We start from the raw sequence: 21,709 nt of genomic DNA, 5'->3' as shown, positions 1-21,709 counted from the left end.
GCAAGGCCTTGTGTATCTGACTGGCAGAAGACTGGTGTCACACATTCTGGGAGAAAAAACTACAACTGAGGCTACGGGCGTCGTGCGTCCTACTTATCACATCGGGTGACGTCGGCCATCGGAGGAGGTCCTCGGGGTCGGCCCACCAACGTCATCGACGCAGGACGCAGAGGCCGAAAATGTTCCGAAGCAGCACAGCTGTGGTGTTTACTGTCAAAGATATGGAATACGTCATCGGACCATCCCATTGGAAGAATGTTACCAGGTAAGAGAGTAACTTGTTCATCTCTCTCCTAGCCATTCTCTTACTGTGGCTACTATCTACCGGCCTCCTGGTTAAATCACCTAATTTCTCTGAGTGGGCGGACCTCTCCTCCTCCCTCCTGGCCTCAACCACTCAACTCCTCCTCCTTGGTGACCTCAATATCCATCTAGACTCTCCTTGTTCATCCTCTGTACTCTTCCGTGACCTCTGCGACTCCCACTCCCTTTCTATCCTCCCCTCTGGCCCGACTCACGCTGCAGGGCACACACTTGATGTCTTGATCTCCTCGGACCTCCCCCTCTCCATCCCTCTGACCACTCCTCTCTCCTGGAGCGATCACTCCCTCCTCTCATCTCTCCCTATCTTCCCCCCAGGCCAAGCCTACCCCAGCACTGCCACCTACCTTCGGACAACCGGCCCATGAAGCGTGTGTCATTGGAGGCTTTCACCGCAACCTTCTCTCTGTTCCTCTCAAACCATCCAGGACCAAATTGATACCCTCGCCCCGGCCCTTGCCGATTTCTGCAACCTCTCCTTTGCTACAGGAGCCTTCCCCTCCCCTCTGAAGCACTCTTGTTCATCCTCGTCTCAAGAAATCCACAGCTGATCCTTCTTGCCCGGCTAACTATCGCCCAATTTCCATTACTCTGTTTCTGGGCAAAATCATGGAAAAGCTGGCCAGCTCTCATCTTAGCCTTCATTCTGATTATGTTGGCTGTCTCCACAACCATCAGTCTGGCTTTAGAGCTACCAGTAGCATGGAAACTGCTCTCCTGAACATCTGTGAAGATCTGTTCTCCAACCTTGGCTCTAATATTCCCTCTGTCCTCATCCTACTCATCTTTCTTCTGCCTTCAACGCGGTCAACCATACCATCCTGCTCAACCATCTACGAGACAACCTGGTTATCACCGATCAGGCTCTGGCCTGGCTGACCCCTTTCCTCTCTGATCGACCCTCCCAGGTCCAACTTGGGTCCTTCCTTTCATCCATCTCCCTTCCTACCTGTGATGTTCCCCAGATGTCTAACCTCTTGCCCTGGCTTTTCAACCGATACCTGGATACTCTCGCCCACTGCATTGCTTTTTTCTGCTCCAATTTCCAGTGCTATGCTGACGACACTCGACTCATTTTCAGGCTTCCCTCGGCCACTTCCTTTCCTTCTCTCATCTCGGATTGCCTGACTGCCATTCATGGTTGGTGTGCCTCCAACAATCTCTGCCTGAATACCAGCAACACGGAGATCGTCCTCATCGGCACACCTTCAACCCCTTTCCCCTCACTCTCTGACCGGCCTCTCTTGGCTCTCCTCTTACCCCCACCTGCGAGGCTAATAACCTCAGGGTCATCTTTGACTCCACGCTTTCCTTCTCTGCCCACATCTCTGATGTCTCTAAAAAGTCAAACTTCCTACTGCACCTCCTCAGAGATACTCCGCCTTTCCTCTCCTGCCCCCAGAAGCTCACCGTCTCCTGAGCCCTGGTTCTCTCTAGGTTGGACTATTGTAACGGCCTCTTTCTAAATCTACCTGCCTCTACTCCCCGCCCTTTGCAACTCATCCAGAACAGGACTACAAGACTTGTCCATGGCCTCAAGCCCTCGGATCATATCTCTCCAGCCCTGAAATCTCACCACTGGCTCCCAGGATTAAATTCAAAACCCTCTGCATTGACCACAAGGCTTTCTGGCACCTGGGTCCAAAATACCTTCATCTATCCCTCCTTAAATACCTCCCCTCTCGAGCTCTTCGCTCCTCTAACTCCCTCAGGGTCAGTCGTTATTCAAAGAAACAAGCTGAGGGTAGATCTGTCTTCGGCTGGAGCATCCCTCTGGAACAGTCTCCCTGCCACTCTGAAATTTGAGGAGACCCATCTCTGGTTCCGGAAGCACCTCAAGACCTTCCTCTTTGCTTCTGCCCCTCCTCTCCCCAGCTGATCTTTTCTCTCTCGGCACTGTGCACCTGACCAACCCTCTGCCTTCTGGGCCCAGGTACCTGCTCACCCTGCCACCCACCTGCACTGCCTCCGGACAATCCCTTGCTCTGGGGTCTGTATCTGTAACCATACAGTCCCTCCTCCCCCTTTTCTTGCACTTATCAGACATACCCTGTCTGCTGCCCTAAACCCAGCACTTGCTGGCTGTACTGCCACTGTTTGTTTGCCTTTTATTATTTATTTTATAATTTATCTGTTGTCCTTTGCTCCGCACTTTCCACTTCTCCCCCCTTCCATGCACTTTTCCCCTTTCCCTCTCCCATGCACTTGCGTGTTCTCAATGTGACTGGGCCTAGTAATATCCTTGTTTTTGTTCTCCCTTGTTCCCCTCCCTTGACTTTTCGCGCTCTGAAACACTTGTGTATGAGCCCGATACAAATAAAGCAAGACCCAATTGGGGGCACTCATACAATTATCCTAACAGGAATAATAAAGTGGAACCAACAGCATTACTTTTGGGGAAGAGGCATAACCATTTCACAGGTGAGTAACTTAACCTTTTATATACTTTTCAGAATAGTGCAACACACATTAAAGGTAAGTAAGAAAGTGTGTAACTGTGCACTCTCAAAATTACAGTTACCAACCAACTACTTTTACAAGTAGAAATGGTTTTGGCTTATAGGGTCCGGTCTGCCAAAGCGACACAAAGTAAATAATGCAGAAATACATATTTTTCAAGAAACTGAGAAATGTTTAAGCCTTTTATCGCGTCTTCCCGAGTTGTGGTTGCAAAGCCAAATAAACCACTTTTGAATAATGTAAGCTAGAAATACTCAGGAGTCATTGTGCAGCCGAATCGTGTAGAGCTACACTTCTCAAGAAGAACTACGGGATTGAACCCTGTTATTTGACCAAGTAACTAATACACAGCACAATGGGGACAGATACCTGAAGAAATTATATTAAGGCCCTGATTTTAAAAAGGCTTATAAGACAAGCCGAAACACTTTTCATCATTAAGGGCAATCATTTTATGATTAAGGGCAATCATTTTGAATAAATGTATGTTTCAAGCACCAATTTTGGCGCTGTCTGACACCTGAGTATTTCTAGCTTTCTTTTACAAGTAAGTAACTTTTGCACACTGTTAGGCAGAAACCTGTGCAGTTCCCTTAGGGACCACTGCAAAAGATTTAAGACTACAGGTGTTGGCAGTAAACCCACTTGGTAGCAGTCTGTACCACCCAGATTTACCTGGTAGCTGTGGCTGAGTAGTCAGACTTCCCTCAAGAAGAGTTAGGCAGTATGCAAAGTATACACAATAGGCACTCAGATACAACAATACAAGCAAACACTGACCAGAGCTTTGGTATTAAAGTATATAATTATTTATTTAAAAACACACAGTTTGAAACACTCGAGCACTCTTATTGTAAAGTATTCTAAACACAGTTACTATTGTAATATATGCACCCCTTTTCCCTTATCGGATAAATCGCAGTAAAACGCCACTTATTTTCATACAAAGGTGAGCGCTTAACTAGATTGCACTCTGATAAGTTTGTGAGAAAGGGGGGGGAAAAGACAGAATGTGGAAAGGTACACCACTCTAAGATTCAGGAGCACTGTTAGCAAGGCAGAAGAGCAAAAGTCACTGGTGAGCCAAAGGCTGGGCCCACTCTTAGAGAGAGCAGAGCACCAATGCGCCCAAGATCACACAACACTATGCTTAGAAAGTCTTGCAGAGGGTTCAAAAAGGGTTTAGAGAGGCTTTAAGAAAGTTTAGCCAGGGTGTCCGAGACTAACCCAGGTTCGAAAGCCGGGGGCTAAATCTACCCCGTACAGTCGGTAGCAAGGGAAGCCAGGCGGGACACGGTACCTTAAGTGGGAAGGATCCTCCAGCGGTGGCAGTTGTTCCTGGTAGTGGGTGCAAGTTGCGTCGTCGTCCAGGGGAAGAGAAGATCTCGACTTGGAGGAAAGGTGAAGGTCGTTGCACTACCAGGGAAGAAAACAGCCGTGGAGTTTTCCGGTTAAAGGTGGTACCTTGGTTTCGCGGTCGTGGTAAACCGTGGTATCCCAGTTGCTGGGGTGCTTGGCACAGGCAAGGCGGCCACGAGGTACGTCGGGAAGGCGAAAAGACGCTGAAACTGGTTATCCCCCACCAGTCAAAGGAAGAAGACTCTCCGGCGGGAGATCTCCTCTGTCGTTGGGAAAAGTGGTGAGGCAGTCCAGCAGGGCTCCACCGGTGGTGGTGTCGTGGCAGGTCGGCTCAGCTTCTCCCTCGTCGGATTCTTAGGTCCTGTGGCGATTTCTGAAGTTCCAGTCCCCAAAGCCCTGCTTTTATGCAGCAAACCCCCATTCACTCAGCCTAGCTGTCGCTCAAACATGCTAAGTGGTGAGCCGGTCGGCTCACCACTTGTGCCAATCAGGATGGAGTGCGACTTGAGTTGCCTAGGCAACTCAGTCCAGGGTGCCTAAATTTCCCTCCACCCCTCCTAAGTACCCCAGACAGAGTGGCACCACTTTGGAGGGCTTCTGTGGAGAAGCCCGCTAAAAAGTGGAACAAAGGGCTTGACTTGGGTTGGAGTCACAGAAGAGAACACAAACGCCATTTTAGAATCAAGTTTTGGCAAAAAATACCAACCGGAGAATTAATATTAATTAAATAAACCGGCGGTATGTTCGAGGCTACCGTAAATAATTAAATAACGATAGTAGCCTAAAACGATGGGAAATCCCATAGGAAAATATTTGTGGTTGAATATAAAAAGTAGTATCCACTGCCACCAGCCAAAACTCGATCGGGGGGGGGGCGGAGACGTGCCCCCTCGACTAACAGACCCCGGGGCAATTGAATTGCCCCAGCCAGTACGTCCACAATATGATGGTTTGTACTGGTTCTGTTCAGAATTTAAGACTAGTAAAGTCAATGGTGACTTTACATGCCCTGGGAGACAGTAGTCAGTCCCAGGGTATGAAGTCTATACTGGGGGGTCACTATGACACCCCTGTGTCACTGCACTGAGGGTGCTGTGTAACACACATCACAAAAACACATGAAGCCCTATGGAGTAAAATACCCCATAGCCCATTAAACACATCTAGATTCAAAGAAACACACTCAAATCATGCCCAAGAGTGAGGGTAAAAGAGTCTCACTCATGGCAGGAGAAGAAAATAAACCCCAAAAATCCAGCAAAGCTGCTGGGGGACTCACTACGTTAGGAAATTCAGCCTAAACAGAGAATTCTCCCTAACACACACATGTTGTTCTCGTCAAGGCAGATCCCTTTGCTTATCCAGTCCTTCCCATATTCTATAGCATGAGTTCACTCAGAGGCAGTAGAGGGACCCTAGTGGTCTAGTTGTCAGCTGTAGGCAGGGTGAGATCGGGTTCAGTTGCAGGTAAAGTCAGAGTTCCAGAGGAAGACTGTTCAAGCAAGTAATTATTTCACTTTAAAGTTAGTTGAGGGTCCAGGGACTTCAGAGAAGACACCCCAGGAGGATTGCACAGGGGCCTGGGTGAACTGGATGAGTGGCCTCCCAATCACAGAAAGCACCCCAAAGCTACACAGAAATCACAAAGCAAACACTTCTGGGGTTGACCTAGGTCAGGAAGATTTATCATTACTATGAAAATCTTACCTAACACTAGAGCACCCCTAATCTTTTGAACATACATTAATTGTATTCTTCACTAGAACATTTACCTGCCAGTTAGCTTTGCCAATGCTTATTCTTCACTTCTATAGACTTCCATCTTCCTGCAACAAGTGCTTATCTGGGACTCGTGACTCTCAGTGGCTCTAGGTCCATTTACCTTAGCAGGGAAGGACTTCTTAAGTGTTGAGGGCTTTATTGTATAAGTCAAGGTAAATGTTTCCATTGCCTGTTCATTGCTTTTACATTGCTTTTCAACTGGTTCTTATTCACGTTTCTGTCTACATTTTCATGTTTAATTACTGAATTAATTCTACTGTTTTAAAAGTAAATTGTTGGTAAAGTGTGGATAGTATCTAGTGAGATAACCAACTGTGGATGTATATATTTGTATGGTTTTGATTTAGTAATAGTACTTGTGAGTTTGCATGCTTAGTGTGTGTGTGTCTGCACGCGCATGTGTGTTTGAGAGACACTTAGAATTGTTCTTTTAAAGCGCGCTTAATACCAAGGCGTGGTTTCTAAGCGTGGGATCGGGATTCGAACCTCTGTTGTGCTGCGTTGTCTTGCTTCCAAAACAAAAGCATTGCCCCTGAGCTATCCTTCCTCCGCTGACTGTGACTACACCACAACCATATCTCTTGATTTCTGGGCCTTACTGCGATGCAACTCTACCTTGATTCAGTTTGGCTAGACCTAAGTGTTAATTACCTTGATCATTAAATAGGTAGGCCCCTTGAAACCCTCCCCCAGAGCTGGTTCTGAAAATACAAATAGAAAAATCCCATAGACCTTGTAGAGGTGTGCATTGGTTCTTGGGACAGTTAGCTGCAGGGATTGTTTAATTGGCTGATGGTTGAATCATTGGTGATCATTTGGGAGAAAGTAACGGAGTGACTTCTTGTTTGGCTGTCCTGGTCCCTCAGCATGTAGAACGGGAGGCCTTATCCACTGGTCCTGAAGGTGAAGACTGGATTTCAGCTCCCTCTTAAATGTCATGCTGCTGTGGTGGCTGCTCTGGTGCTAAGCAGCATTTATTATCTTGCTCAACCTCACTACCTCTTTCACCGTTTGCAGTTACTGCAAAATGCAGCAGCCCGAGCAGTACTCTGACCCTCTTTTGTTGCCCATATTCTTCATCAGCTTCACTGGCTCCCTGTTGAGAAGGGAGGGCTGTTTAAGTCACTGTGCATCGTCCACAGAGCATTTTACAAACTTGGTGCTGATTATCTCCAAGCCAAGTTCCCCCTGTATGTGCCCGCTAGAGCCCTTCGCTCCCAATCATCTTTGCTAATTCAATTGACTCAGGTGAGACTTTCTCGCATGGGTGGCCGTGCCTCTTCTGTGGCGGCCGCAAAGGCTTGGAACTCTCCCCGTCTTTGCGGTCTACCTCTAACCATGTGCCCTTCCGGCTGGCTTTGAAAACCTTTCTTTTTTAGTTCTAAACTTTGGCTGCTCTTCTGATTCTTTATCTGTTAGGTGACCACCATGATGGCTTCGGGTGAACGTGCGCTTTATACGTTTTTTTAACATATCTTAAAAATTGGAGCATTTTGTTATGAATTACTTTGCTGTATGGATGGATGCTTGCTAGTCTGGAATGGGTGAGGTCAGAGAGAGGGTGAGAATGTATGTGTATGCATGAGTGAGAGAATGTTATATGACTCGTATTCCATCTGAAGCAGTTGAAGACGTGTACCCGCGGTGGCGGGATTCAGTGTGTTCCTCTCTTGTAACTTGTAACTTAATTGAAGCGTTCTGAAGTGTCTTTAAAACACATCTAAAAACAGGTTAACTGCCAGTGCTAAGCGCCTCAGGATTGTAACTGTATCTTGGTGTAACCTATAAGAGGAGCCCTTTTGGGTAGAGGGCATACATCTAAATGTATTGTCTCCAAGGAGGTTATAGTGAGAGGTTTTGGCAGTGGCATCACATTGGAGTAAACTTAGGTGAATACATTTTTTAAGGTGAACAAGATTTGCTGTGAGTGTGATCATACCAAAATCCTTGGGGGCATCAGGATTGTTTGGAGAGTGAAGATGTACATAAAGGGAGTGGCACCCTAAAAATCACGATTGGTTGTTTGCTAGTAGAGGGTAAATGTGACACGTAAATCAGGACCTGTAAGTGATTTAGAAATCTGAAAGTTGAGACGTAGGGCCCATCTCAAAGCTGTGTTGCAGGTTACCTTCCACCCTTCCCCACCCAATTCAAGATGTCATATGTGTGATTCTTCCAGGAGGGCCACCAGTATGGACCTGCCTATGCCCATGAGGTTCCGGCACCTGAAGAAGACGTCAAGGGAAGCTGTTGGTGTATACAGGTAAAACATATTGCTAACATTGTAACAGATATATCAGGATGTCTGGGCTTGTTTATTGTTGCTAGCAATCTAGGCACTGCCCTGGACCTTAGCATGAAGAACCTTAAATGCACTGGCACCAATCTGAACTCCCTTAAGTGCTATATCCTCATAGTGCCCACACTCAAGGATCCCAAGCTAAGCCCTTATAGTACTACAGCTTCAGCATTCTGCATTCACTGATAGGTTAATTTAATATCACATCTCTATTTTGACTATATTCTCATGCTATTTCTCATTTTCTATCAAAGGTCTCCTATCCATGGTCGGGGTTTGTTCTGCAAGCGAAACATTGATGCAGGTGAGATGGTGATCGAATACTCAGGCAATGTGATTCGATCCACTCTCACTGACAAACGGGAGAAGTATTACGACAGCAAGGTGAGGTTCCAGAGGAGCGCAATGCGAGGGAGACGTGTGCGCATTTTATGGATCAGACTGCACCTGCTTGTGTGACTGTTGCATGCTGGGGAAATTGGGCAGGGGATGCTTTGGAAAGGGCACTATACCAATCTAATGTATCTGTAGCTTTAAAAAATCCTTGCATGAGTTCATTGCATGCTACTGCAGTCATTCTACCCATAAGACTTCCAGTAATTGGAACATATGGGAGCAAATACCTTGATTGTTTGAGAAATAAGCCATATAGTGGGGGTTTTCTCGCACTCCAAAGGTTGCCCTGCCTTTCCTCTCCCTCCTGCCAATTTAGTGTTTTCTTCCCTGTGAAGAGAACATGCTTCTCCTTTAGATAAATATGTAAGAGCAAGGTGATGTTGCCTATTTGACTTTAGTAGGCATCCTTTGAATTTTGCATAGTGGATCTTTTATAGATTTGTTTGCTTTACATATCTGACATTTATCAGCCGGGCCTGCCAGAAATAGGTGTAGATCTTAGGAAGTAGTAATTTTTTGGCATTCCTTTTGTTAACTTTAGTAGTCCCCTAAACCTTTTGCAGGCTTTTTTGGTTTCTGAGACTTGCTTTATGCTGTCAGAGGGACTTCGACTGAGGTTCCCCTGCAGCTGCAATTCATTTATGGTGTGCTGGTCCTAGTCGCCATTATGGCTTGCTGAGCAACAATAACAAAGCACCCCATGTTGTCCCTGAGATTTCCCATCCAGAAAATGTGTTGTGGAGTAGCAGAGCTCCAAAGTCAATTTTAACTTGCACAGTCTCCAGCGAAAGGAGAGAAACTACTGCACTGAATAAGATTCTCTTGCAAATTGTGCAAAGAGCTTCTGCTTCGCACCAGACAACCCCTTCATTTCTGTGTGGGGACTTGGCAGAAGAGCAGACCTCTGGCCAGCACAAGTTGGAGTTACCAGGGTTTTAGCTGTGGCCTGCCCGTCTCAGTTGCTGAATCTCCATTCAGTTGCAGTGGTAGCTTAATGTACATGGGGGTGAGGAGGCGGGTCAGCGATTCAGATTCACTACAACAATGTTATATCGTGTAACTGTAGCCTCTTGCACAACACCTGTGCAGTAGTAAGAGAGTTATTTTCCGCCATAGGTTGGTCACATGCGAGTGTAGCAGAAAACCGCTTTATGGCTCGAAATCATATAATCACTATGTTGGACAGCAGAAAACGTGTCAGCGATCGAGTTCGAATAAGCAGACAAGTAGGGAGAGTGAGGTGGGAGCCAGCAACAGATTCCCCACGTGGCATTGCAATGCCTCTAATTCCCCACATACTTATAATCCCAGCTGTCTTCGACTCTCAGCCGTGTCCCCCTTTTTGTGAAGGCCAGCTGCCACAAAAGCAGTTAATGCTTTAATTGAAATGAAGTATAGGCCATTTCTATCTGAACCATTTTGCATCCATGGTCGTTAAACACCATATTCCCTAGTTCTCACAATGACTATAAAAATGAGTGATGCACCTCTCTCGCCGTCTGAACATCTGCCCAAGGAGGAGAGCAGGAATAATTACGCATTTGGCAGGAAAATTGCAACATTTGCTGCAAACAGTTTTCATTACCCTAATAGTGCAATACAATAGGGCACAAAGAGTCGAATTCAGTGACCTCATTAAAGAGATGCTTGCAACTCTGCAACCAGCATTCTATAAGATCCTTCTGCAAGGGAGACAGTTATCAGAAATGCACCAGGCACAGCCAGAACCGTAGGGCGCCAAGATGCAGGTGCCTCGGTCATCAAGCACAAAGCCTGGTTGTGTGGCGCAGGCTTTCGGTTGGATACGCAAGCAAGCCTGCTGGATAATCTACTGGAAAACTCCCTGCTCTTTGACAACGCATTGGATGGGGCATTTGAAAAAGTCAAGAAAGATGGGCAAAGTAGTTGGGTTGATAATGAAACCCAGTGTGAACCGAGACCATTGTTTATCTACACAATCAAAGGTTGTATGTTAAAACGCTATAATACTTGTCTGGTGATTGTTGAAATAAATCAAGCCTTGAAGAAAAAAAAAGAAAGAGCATGACACCCTGAAAACAATGGGTCAGATCACCAGTAGCAGTGGTCACCCAATAGGCACGCTTTTTAAGGTCAACCTTATGGGCAGTCATCCACACAGCCTTTCTGTAGAGATTGTGATACAGGTTCCAGTAGCCACAAATGTGTGTGCTTGACACTGCAGCAGCAGCAGCGTCGATGATGACAGTGTAGATGCCAGTCCCAGCATGCCTATCTCTTCCTCAAAAGATTAACTATCCAAAAACTGACAAGGCGTGACTTGTCTTTGCCATGCAGCGGGGATGTTTATGGGTCTTTATATCGCTGGAAAAATACCTTTTTAAATTAATAACAAAACTTTAATTTAATTTATAAAACTAAAGATTAAGCATTTTTATCGCCATTAATCTAATCTCACATATTGCTTCAGTGTCATGTTGTGGCATGAAGTGGACTTTTGTGACATAACAAGAAAGTTTACAATATGTAGTCTCTTATTTCCTACCCGTAACATTATTAAATATGTCTAATTTATTGCATTCATATTATTTTTTATTTATGGGGGACACTCCCAGTACACACCCACCTTCAAGCATCCCCCTTCCCTCTCACGGCACCCTACGCCTTTATTTTAGCAGGGTATCCAGGCATATTTTCATTGTGAAACACTGCAATATGACTTTTTCTTTTTTAAAGATAATTATTTTTTTTAAATATATTTTTTGCTCTGTTTTTCAAAACAAGGTTTTCCCACAAAGTAAATGGGACTGGATATCAACAGGGAGACATGTGAGAGGGTGTGTGATGATCGGCAGCGGTCTGAAAGTAGACTGTTAAGGGGCATTTATAATAATAATTCGAAGGGATTGGATCCTCCGACGTATTCCACATCTATGACAGGTAATCGCCACAGCTGTGCTGCTTCAGAAAATGTTCTGCGTCCTGCGTCGATACTCTGTCCTCGAGGGCCTCCGTCGAGCCGATGTCACCAGATGTTATAAGTAGGACGCACGCCGCCCGTAGCCTCAGTTCCATTTTTTCCGCGAACATGCTTGCTTCGGAGATCTCGGCACGCCTCTGTTCTTCTGAGTTATATTCTATCGTTTCTTCGACTTTGTTCATTTGTGAAGATATCATGTCTTCGTCTTCTTCTACCCCACAACCAGGTTTCAAGAAGTGTTGGGACTGCGGTTCCAAGATGTTGCTTACGGACTTGCACAATGCCTGCCTCTGGTGCCTCAGTGAGGACCACGCCACGGATGATTGTGACAATTGCCAGTCATTAACATCGAAGGCCTTGCGGGAGCGGAAGAAGAAGCTTTCTGTCGGTAGGGTTTCCAAGCCCCGAAAGTCAAAATCTGCTGGGCTTTCGACCGACGATTCGAGAGGCAACTCTCCGCAGGGTCGGCGTAAGTCCAGGGGGTCTCGGTCCCGGAGTGGGTCCCGCCATTCCTCTGCCTCTTCGAGGCACTCGCCGAAGCGCCGTCACCGGTCGCCTTCATCGTCTGAGGACTCTGCCCGTCGGCGGGTTGCTTGTCCCAACAAGCACTCTTCTCCTGCGAAATGGGATGCATTTCAAACGGAGATGATGGCGATTTTTCAGTCGCAGTGCTCCGTTCCGTCATCGCCTTCGAAAGAAGCCGGCAGGGAATGTGCTAGGGCCACTGCTCACACATCTTCGGGCTCAGGTTGTCAGCGCGATCATCAGGTGCCTTTGATGTCCCGATCATACAAGGTGAATCGCTCTAGTCATGCCAGGTCCCGGTCCTTGACGCCCTCGAGACCGTCGGAGCCTGTGAGGTCTTTGAAGAAGACATTGGGGCCATATCCGTCGAGGGACTCTCGAGGCTCCGCCTCCAACGAAGTCATTGGCGCCGAGGCCGTCGAAGGACATGCTCGGGGCTGCGCCCTCGAGGCCTGTGTCGAAGATGTCGGCGCCACGCTCGACGTCGATGCCGATTCTGTCGACGCCTTTCGAGGATGCTTTATCGGAGGTACCCCGTGCATCGGAGGAAACCTCAAGGAAGGCCCTGAAGATGTCGGTGAGACCTTTCTTTGAGCCTTTTTCTGTGCCCTCCTCCAGGGATTTATTCCAGCCTCTGGATTATATTTCTGAGGTGGAGGAAGGGTCTGAGGAAGGTTTGGTTCCGGATGAGGTTCCTGATGAAATATTGTCTGGTCATAGCCAGATTGAAGAACTGAGTCAGTCTTTGCACAACGCCAGTGGTCTTGATACCTCCCCGGAGGTTGAGTTTGGCAGGCCTGAGCCTGGTACGCATGCTGACTCTTTGTACAGGCGGCTGATGTCGAGGATGACGGAGTACTTGGGGTGGTCTGCACCACCAGTAGATTTTCTGCAGGATGGCCTGACAGATATCTTGGACCAAGGTCCACCAACTGACCCGGTACTGCCATTCGATATGGCCTTGCAAAGAAGGGTGGCGGTGGCTTGGACTGCTCTGGAGAGTCTCCTGGCAGTGGATAAATCGTTGCCGAAAAGTACCGCCCAGCCAGTGGCGACCCCGGCTACTTGTCCATGCACCCTACACCGGAGAGTTTGGTGGTGCAGGTGGCTACGGCCCCAGCAAAACAGGCGTCATACCCTACCATCCCTCCTGACAGGGACGACAAACATTTTGACGGTTGGGCGAAGAAAGTCTTTTCTTCAGGGGGTATGGCTTTGAAAGTAGCCAACTCTGTGTGTGCCTTAGCACGTTTCACTCACACTCTGTGGAATTGTGTTTCATTGACGGCTGAACATATTCCCAAAGGGGAGGAACGGGATGGCTTTCTTGCCCTTGTACAGGATGGCAAGGATGCCATCTGGGAATCCGTTCAGTCGGGTCTGGACGTGGCAGACTGTGTCAGCCGGTCCATGGCGGCGAGCACTGTGATGCGCAGATTTGCGTGGTTGCGGAAGTCGGGATTTGTTCCGGATGTACAAGCCAGCTTCCCAACATGCCCTTTGATGGTGACCATCTTTTTGGCAGCAAGGTTGACGAGAGCCATGAGAGGTTGCAGAGCTCCAAACCTGCAGCAAAGTCGTTGAGCGCTGCAGTTCGCCAACCTCGGCCTTCCCGTCCTAGGAGACAGCAATGGAGGGGAATTTCCTTTCGATACTTCTCTACCTTTGGTAGATCGAGGGGCGCTGCAAGTCAAAGGGGCCAACGTAGGAGTGCCAGAGGTGGAAAACAAGGTACTCGAGGTGCCAAGGCCGCTCGGGCAGTTGCCTCTTTGCCCTCAGGCACTGCCGCAGCCGCTTCAGCTCAGTCATGAGGCCATGTCCCATGGTTCGCTGGTTGGGGGAAGGCTGGCGCAGCATCTTGTAGAATGGCGTGCCATTACTTCAGATGTGTGGGTTCTGGAGATCATAGCCCACAGCTACTGTCTTCCTTTCCGGCAGAGGCCTCACGACAATCCACCAGGGAATCTCTCTTTGAAGAGTCTGGATCCGCTCCTTGCGCAGGAAATCAAATCCCTGCTGGAGAAAGGCGCCATAGAACTGGTGCCTGTAGCGGAGAGGAACAAGGGATGGTATTCCCCTTATTTTTTGATTTCGAAAAAAGACGGGGGATTGAGACCCATCATCGACTTGCGTGGTTTGAACAAGCTCCTCGGGAAGGACAAGTTCAAGATGGTTACTCTCTCTCAAGTCCTCCAGGCCCTTCAACTTCAGGACTGGTTGGTGTCTCTCGACCTCAAGGATGCTTATTTTCATGTGCCGATTCATCCCAAGCACAAGAAGAACCTGAGGTTCGCGGTTGGCGATTCGCACTTTCAGTTTCGGGTCCTGCCGTTCGGATTGACCTCCGCCCCAAGGGTCTTCACCAAGCTCATGGTGGTGGTGGCAGCGTATCTCAGGAAAGGGGGGATTCACATCTACCCCTACCTGGACGATTGGTTGATCAGGGCGCGCTCTCTAGAGCAAGTCCTGGATCATCTGTCAAGTCACCTGCCACTCCCTTAACAGGCTGGGCTTCTCCCTAAACTTAAAGAAGTCCCGCTTGACGCCAACCCAGTGTCTCCATTCCATCGGAGCACTGCTCGACACATTCCTGGGGCAGTGTTTCCCTCCCCAGGTGAGGGCTCATCACATTCTGCAGATGGTGCACAAGTTTCAACATGCCCAGAGTCTCCCGGCGTTAGAGTTCTTGAGGTTGCTAGGCCTCATGGCATCCTGCATTCTCCTGGTGCCAGAGGCCAGGCTGCGGATGAGATCTCTGCAGTGGGCTCTCAAGATGCAGTGGTCGCAGTCCTCCGGCAGGATGTCGGATCCCGTTCAGGTTCCGCCCTCGGTTGCCTAGGATCTTCTGTGGTGGGCCGTCAAAGGCAATCTGATGAAGGGGGCTCCATTTTGGCTACCCTGGCCGGAGGTGACAATCGTGATGGACGCATCCCTCACGGGATGGGGAGCTCATGCCAATGAGTTGACAGTCAGCGGTCGTTGGTCGCCGCCGGAGTCCAGACTCCATATCAATCTGTTGGAGCTGAGGGCCATCAGGCTAGCTCTGAAGGCTTTTCTGCCGACTGTGCGAGGGAAGAATGCCCTGATTCTGACGGAAAACACAGTGGCCATGCACTACCTCAACAAAAAGGGGGGGCAGGGTCACTTCCTCTGTGCAGAGAGGCGATGCAGCTCTGGTTCTGGGCCATCCAGCAGGAAATTTAGATCTCGGCAGTTCATCTGGCCGGAGACGAAAACGAGGCGGCGGATGCTCTGAGTAGGCAGAGCATGGTCTCTCACGAGTGGGAGCTGGCTCAGGAGATTCTCCTGGAGATCTTTGACCTTTGGGGGATCCCTCAAGTGGATCTCTTCGCCACCAGTGTCAACCGGAAATGCGAGAGATTCTGCTCGCGGGAATTTCCTCCAAGAGGAGCCTTAGGGGACACGTTCGTAGTGGAGTGGTCCTTCCCACTGCTGTATGCGTTTCCTCCAGCCCCCGTCATTCCGCAAGTGCTGAGGAGGTTACGGAGGTTCGGTTCCCGAATGATCCTCATTGCTCCGGCATGGGCCCATAGAACGTGGTACCCGGACCTTCTCGAGATGTCCATCTGTCCTCCATGCCGTCTTCCCTATCGAGACGATCTGCTCTCACGGGAGGGGGGGTCAGGTTCTCCATCCAGAGGTTAAGTCCCTCAATCTTCATGCTTGGCTTCTGAAAGATTGAGGTATAAGGATTGGGACCTCCCTGAAGACATGATGGAAGTGTTGTTTTCGGCCAGAAGGCCTGCAACAAAGTCCCTGTACCGTTGCCGTTGGAGAAAGTTCTGCAACTGGTGCAGGGTCAAGAATGTGGATCCTTTTTCATGGGCCATTCCTATGGTTCTGTCTTTTTTGCTTTTGTTAGCCCACAAGGGCCTGCAAGTGCGTACCATTAAAGGTTACCTGGCAGCGCTGTCCATAATTAAGCACTCGTCTGAGGAGTGTTCTTATTTTAAGATTCCTTTAATTTCGCAGTTTCTGAAAGGGCTCACTAATGTGTTCCCACTGTCACCTTTCCAGGTGCCCGGTTGGGATGTGAACCTGGTTCTAAAATTCCTAATGGGTGCTCCATTTGAGCCTTTACATTCCTGTTGTTTGAGACTGTTGGCCTTTAAAACTGTATTTTTAGTTGGGGTTACTTCCGCTCGCAGAGTGAGTGAGTTGCAGGCACTATCTGTTAAGCCACCCTTCACAGTGTTTCATAAGGACAGGGTTCTCCTTAGGGTTCGTCCTTCTTTTCTTCCAAAAGTTGTGTCGGAATTTCATTTAAGCCAGAAGGTCATTCTTCCAGCGTTCTATCCTCCTCCACATCCTGGTAAGGAAGAGGAGAGGCTCCATAGGTTGGATCCTAGGAGAGCTTTAAGTTTCTACATCTCACGCATGTCCCGGGTCAGAGTGGACGATCAACTCTTTGTAGGATACGCTGGAAGGCGTTTAGGACAAGCTGTTACTAAGCCCACTTTGTCTAGATGGATTATCTTGACAATTTCTGAATGTTACCGCTTGCCGGGTAAGGACCCTCCGCTAGGCTTGCGGGCCCATTCTACTAGAGGTGTGGCTGTCTCTACTGCTTTGCAGAGGGGTGTTCCCATTCATAACATTTGTGAAGCAGCCACATGGGCCTCTGTCCATACTTTTGTAAAACACTACTCCCTGGATTCTATCCATGGGCAGGACTTGGCCTTTGGCAAGGCGATCCTCTATTCTACAATTTAATTGGGCATTCTAAAATTCTAAATTCTTTTCCCTCCTCCATACGTTGCTACTGCTTTGGGAGTCTGTCATAGATGTGGAATACGTCGGAGGAACCAATCCCTTGGAAGAACAAGTTAGTTTCTTACCTGGTAACGTTCTTTCGATGGGATGTTCCGACGACGTATTCCACATCGTTCCCTCCCTTTCTGTGGTCATACTGGCAGAAGATTGGTGCCACACATTCTGGGAAAAAACTACAACTGAGGCTACAGGCGTCGTGTGTCCTACTTATAACATCCGGTGATGTTGGCTCGATAGAGGCCCTCGAGGACAGCGTATCGACGTCATCGACGCAGACGCTGAAAATTTTACAAATCAGCACAGCTGTGGTGATTACCTGTCATACATGTGGAATATGTCGTCGTAACATCCCATCGAAATAACGTTACCAGGTAAGAAAGTAGCTTGTTCTTTGCATTTATATAGTGCTACAAAACCCTCAGGCATCGGGGCAATGACAAAGAGCGGACAAGGAGGATGCGGATCCATGGCGGTAGAAAGAAGTGATAGCTGGGATGAAGGAATAATGGCAGGGGATGAACTCTCCTTCGTGGGAGCTTGATTCAGGGGGTGAGGGGAAAACATGGAGATCCCCCTTTGAAGAGGCGAGTCAGGGTGCGACCAGTTGATCATAGCATAGACATGCAACCATGACACTAGGGGGCACAAATTAAAGTTGCAAGCAACTAGCCAGCCATAAGTCACTCACCACCTTAATTCTATAATTCACACAGCACACCATATTTTACTCGCCAACGGTCAAATATCACTAGCCAATGGCTAGTGCCGAGTGCAAATTCTGAGCTCTGATGACACAGTAGTATTAACTGTCTGTGAGCTACTTGAAAGATTATATCCACTTATTTTTGTGTCCTGCTTATCAAGACCTCAAAGGAGACCGTTTAAATTATTATTAGTGGAAGCAGGTGTATGGCATGTTCAAGAATCTCTCTTGTGGCCTCAGAATACAGTTTTCACTAAATTAATGTATGTAGTGGCTAATTACATATGGCAAGCCTGGGGATGAAGGCGTAATGTGGTGGCACATAGGTTGAAAAATTCAGCCTAAGGGAGCTAGGATTATGAGCGGTGTGCTTGAGGGGCACCTTTCCCAATAATTATAGTTTTATGATATAGGATGCTCTCTGTTAACTGCATGTCAAGAAAGTTGTGATTTAGTGTTTTTTTGTTTTTTTTGTTCATTCTGTTTTTATTATTACAGTGTTGGGTATGTTCAGTGGCAGCTGCTGAATTGTTTTATTGCGGGGTGTGAATATTACGCTTAAATCTGCATCAGTAACCAAACGTAATCAGGTACCCCTAAGCAATAAAGGGGGAATCAGAGGTGATTCTCCACCCACTACATTTTTGAAAATGTTGGATAAAATGGTGCATTTCACAGTACAATTTGCAATCGGTTTCGAATGGCAAGACATGAACAAATCCAATAGCTTCCAGGTCACCAACAGTGCACAGAAGCATTTTCCAACACATTTTCAAGATGCCTTTTGACCATAATATATACCAATATTTTGCCAGTTTAGTGAGACATTGTCTTGCTGGCTGTGCCTCATAATGCCAGAAATGCTATTTTAAAAAAACATGCCCATGCTATCTGAGGCAAAATATGCCACTATCCACACGCACTTACTCTATCATGTTTGCCTTGCCCATATAGCCAGTATTGCCATTTTAGGAAAACATGTCCATGCTGACTACGCCAATATGTGCAAGTAGTTAGTGTTACTGGTCTGCAGAAAATACCTCTTTGCCTACCAAAACTATGTCTTGCCCATCAAAATTGTAAAATGTCCAGCCAAGCCCTTTTAAAATCCTGGACAGATCGCTGTTTCCTTGTAACATAATGGCCCAAAAATATTTTGGTTATGAAAAGACGAGTTCACACATCAGATGGCCCATTCCAGGGTAATGCTTCAATATCCACCACAATTTAAATCATCTTACTAAAGTCAAAAGGGCTTTGACCAAGACCGATCTATTTCACTCATATTCATCTATCAATCACTTATTACACACATAAAAGACGAGGGTCGCTCTCCTTTTTGTTAACACAGTGCCCCAACCATTTCTATAGAACAGTTCTACTAAAGCTACGCTGGAACTTAAACCTTATCACTCAAAATAATAGCGGCTGTGGAGTTTGTAATATAGATTCAGTTCCCCAAACAATAAAGCACTTAATGTTGCACTGTAATGCACTGAATAACCGTAGAAGGTTTAGCGGTGGCAGGTTTTATTGAGGGTATGAACTTGCTGTAGTGAAACTATGATCTCTTCTTTCAGGACATGCCATTCCCGAGATTAGTCTTGAATATTCTAAAAGGTCTAGCGTTGATGAATTTTATTAAGAGTTTGAGTTTGTTGTGATGATACTATGATCTCTGCCTGCAGGTTATGTAATATTCTATTAATTTCTTTCTCTAGTATTTGTTTTTATTAATAATGTTTTGCTTACTATATGATATTGTATTGCTTTGGTTATTTTTTGATTTGTGTAAAGGTTTTCTTTTAAACCAAATACAAATAAAAAATAAAATCATCTTATCTTGTCTCTGAGGACCCAGAACCAAGAGCATTCTGAAGACTATAATTCTGCAAAACAGAGGGAGTGTATGCGTCCTGATGTTTTCGGTTAATTTGGTTGTGTCCAAGGTGTATTTGAAAAATGTTAAGTTTGTGTGCAAAGTAATGTTGGATTCATGAAGGGCTTCAGCGTGCGCTCAGGCAATCCTGGATATTTGGTGGCTTATTTGACCAGGCATGTCTATACGATGTGCCCTAGGTCAAGCCCTAGGTCAAGCTGCAAAATGTTCATTCTGTGACTGCCACGCCTGAGTCAAGAGTAGCTTAGTCAAGAATAGACTGCATATAAAGGTTAATGTTTTTGGTAACAGAGGTAAGGGAATGATGTGGTCAAACTAGTACAGCAAAATGAACAACAAGCCTGGCCCATTGATGTAAAAAAATATAAGTTCTCCAGCATGGGGTCTGGCATGGATTCACATGCTCATGAATATTCCCCGTCGTCAGGCTGGGAATCCTCGGTAAAGAAAAAACCAGTATCAGTTTCGTTTCTGATCTGTCTTTCGTAGTAATAACCAATCACTGGTCTCTGCGTCATACTGACCACAGCCAATGACTGCCCTCTACCTAAGCACCGCCTCTGGCAGCCATCTTCAGATTTTTACCGCACGTTCATGTGTTGGGATCCTCGTGCTATTGCTCTCGAGCGTTAGTGCTATTTTTTCGCGCTTTTTCACATAAACTTCGATTCTTTCGGTCAAAAGAGCCTCAAGCTCCACCGATCCTACATCCGATCAACGGGGACCCGTGTCGGATTCATCTGTGCCCCTCAAGGGTGAAGATTTCGTCGAGCTACACTTCGGAGGACTCCAGAAGCTTCTCAGGCCCGGTCTCGGAGATGGCCCAGGAGAAGGGAAGCTCGACGCCCGGAAAGCTGTTCAGGGCCTGCCCTGGATGCCAGCTGCAGAACGTCTTCAAGGAGGACGAACACTCTTTCTGCCTTTACTGCCTTCATGGGGACAAGACGCACGTGGAGAAGGACTGTGCGTTTTGCGGCAACATGTCGGAACGGACCATGAAGGACCGCCATCAACGTCTCGCCAGCTGGCTGGAGGGTAAGAGCCCGTCTGGCGAGAAGAAGAAGAAATCTGAGCGGTCTTCTAAGACCTTTGAGGGCGCCCCGGCGACGGGGGCCCAACATAAGGCCAAGCACCGCGAGTCCGCTGGCACCGGGAGCGCCGAACGGTCGGGCTCTACGGGCGCCAGGCAGGGCGCACCCTCCCCGGCACCATCAACCACGAGCCAACGCTCTGGGTCGGGTAAGAGGAAGGCCGAACACCCGGCGAAGCTCCTGGAGAGACCCCGGTCGAGCTCTAAGGCAGAGGAGGAGCGTGGCAGTGCCCCCTCCCTCAAGGATAAGGCGGTGAGCGCACCTAAGGTGGTGAAGGCCTTGATCCATTCGACCAAGCCCTCTATCGAAACGGTCGCGGCGGCCCTGGCCCAGCCTGTGGAGGCTGCACCAGTGGTGGCGGCCTCGGGGCCCAGAATCTCCCTGCCTCCTCGGAGGGAGTCTTCTTTCGTGCCCATCGATAGGACCCCCGTGAAACCCTCCGTGGGGAAGAAGGGGGGCAGGGCGTCGTCGTAGATTCGGCCTCAACCTCAGAAGAGGAACTGATCGAGGTCTTAAGCCACGGCCTAGGCGTGGAACAAGACCAGCCCGTCGGAATGGGCCCCGACGCAGGTGACGACGACGACATCGTCGAGGATACCGACGGGGCCCCTGCTCGCCCGTCGGATTCCCCTCTGCCAGCGCCGCAAGACAACTCAGCGGCCATTTTGTTGGCTATACAGTCCTTATGCTCCGAGATAAGGACGAGACTACCGTTACCGACGGAGGAACCTCTCCCGTCGGGGGATCCAGAACCGGGACCTTCTGGTGTTCCCCCTACCAAGAAAAGAAGGATCCATCCACCGCCTCCTTTTCAACCGTCGCGCCCCGTCCAGCCCTCCTCCCCGTCCACCCGAGGGGATGATACGGGGACTGACACGGCAGCGACGGGTACGGACGACGAGGATTTTCCGTCGTCGCCTCCCACCAGGGCTTCTCCGCCCGACGAGATTGGATCGTTCCACTCAATGATCGCCAGGGCATCCGAGCTTTTCCAACTCTGCCCTGAGGAGAAGAAAAAGGAAGGCTTCCTTTACCAACGGCGCGAGACCAAGAGGAAGACGGTCCTCGCAGTGCCTCTGTTGGACGACATTTGGGATGAGGGCCTTTCCCTCCTCAAGAA

General features: G+C 48.1%; 1 protein-coding gene across 5 annotated transcripts in view; it reads left to right on the top strand.

Moving 5' to 3' along the window:
• KMT2A (lysine methyltransferase 2A) overlaps positions 1–21,709 on the top strand; it is a 2,049,111-nt gene that overhangs the window by 1,944,296 nt on the left and 83,106 nt on the right. For all 5 annotated transcript variants that reach the window (XM_069614436.1, XM_069614434.1, XM_069614435.1 and 2 more), the window contains 2 exons: positions 8,102–8,185; positions 8,476–8,605. In XM_069614436.1, the coding sequence (XP_069470537.1) occupies positions 8,102–8,185; positions 8,476–8,605 (214 nt within the window). The remainder of the gene's footprint in view (positions 1–8,101; positions 8,186–8,475; positions 8,606–21,709) is intronic.

The sequence above is a fragment of the Ambystoma mexicanum genome, chromosome 9 (genome assembly GCF_040938575.1).
Source record: "Ambystoma mexicanum isolate Mex_15411 chromosome 9, UKY_AmexF1_1, whole genome shotgun sequence".
Lineage (NCBI taxonomy): Eukaryota > Metazoa > Chordata > Amphibia > Caudata > Ambystomatidae > Ambystoma > Ambystoma mexicanum.
Note: the sequence above shows the minus strand (reverse complement) of the source record. Positions and strands in the feature narration are given on the sequence as shown.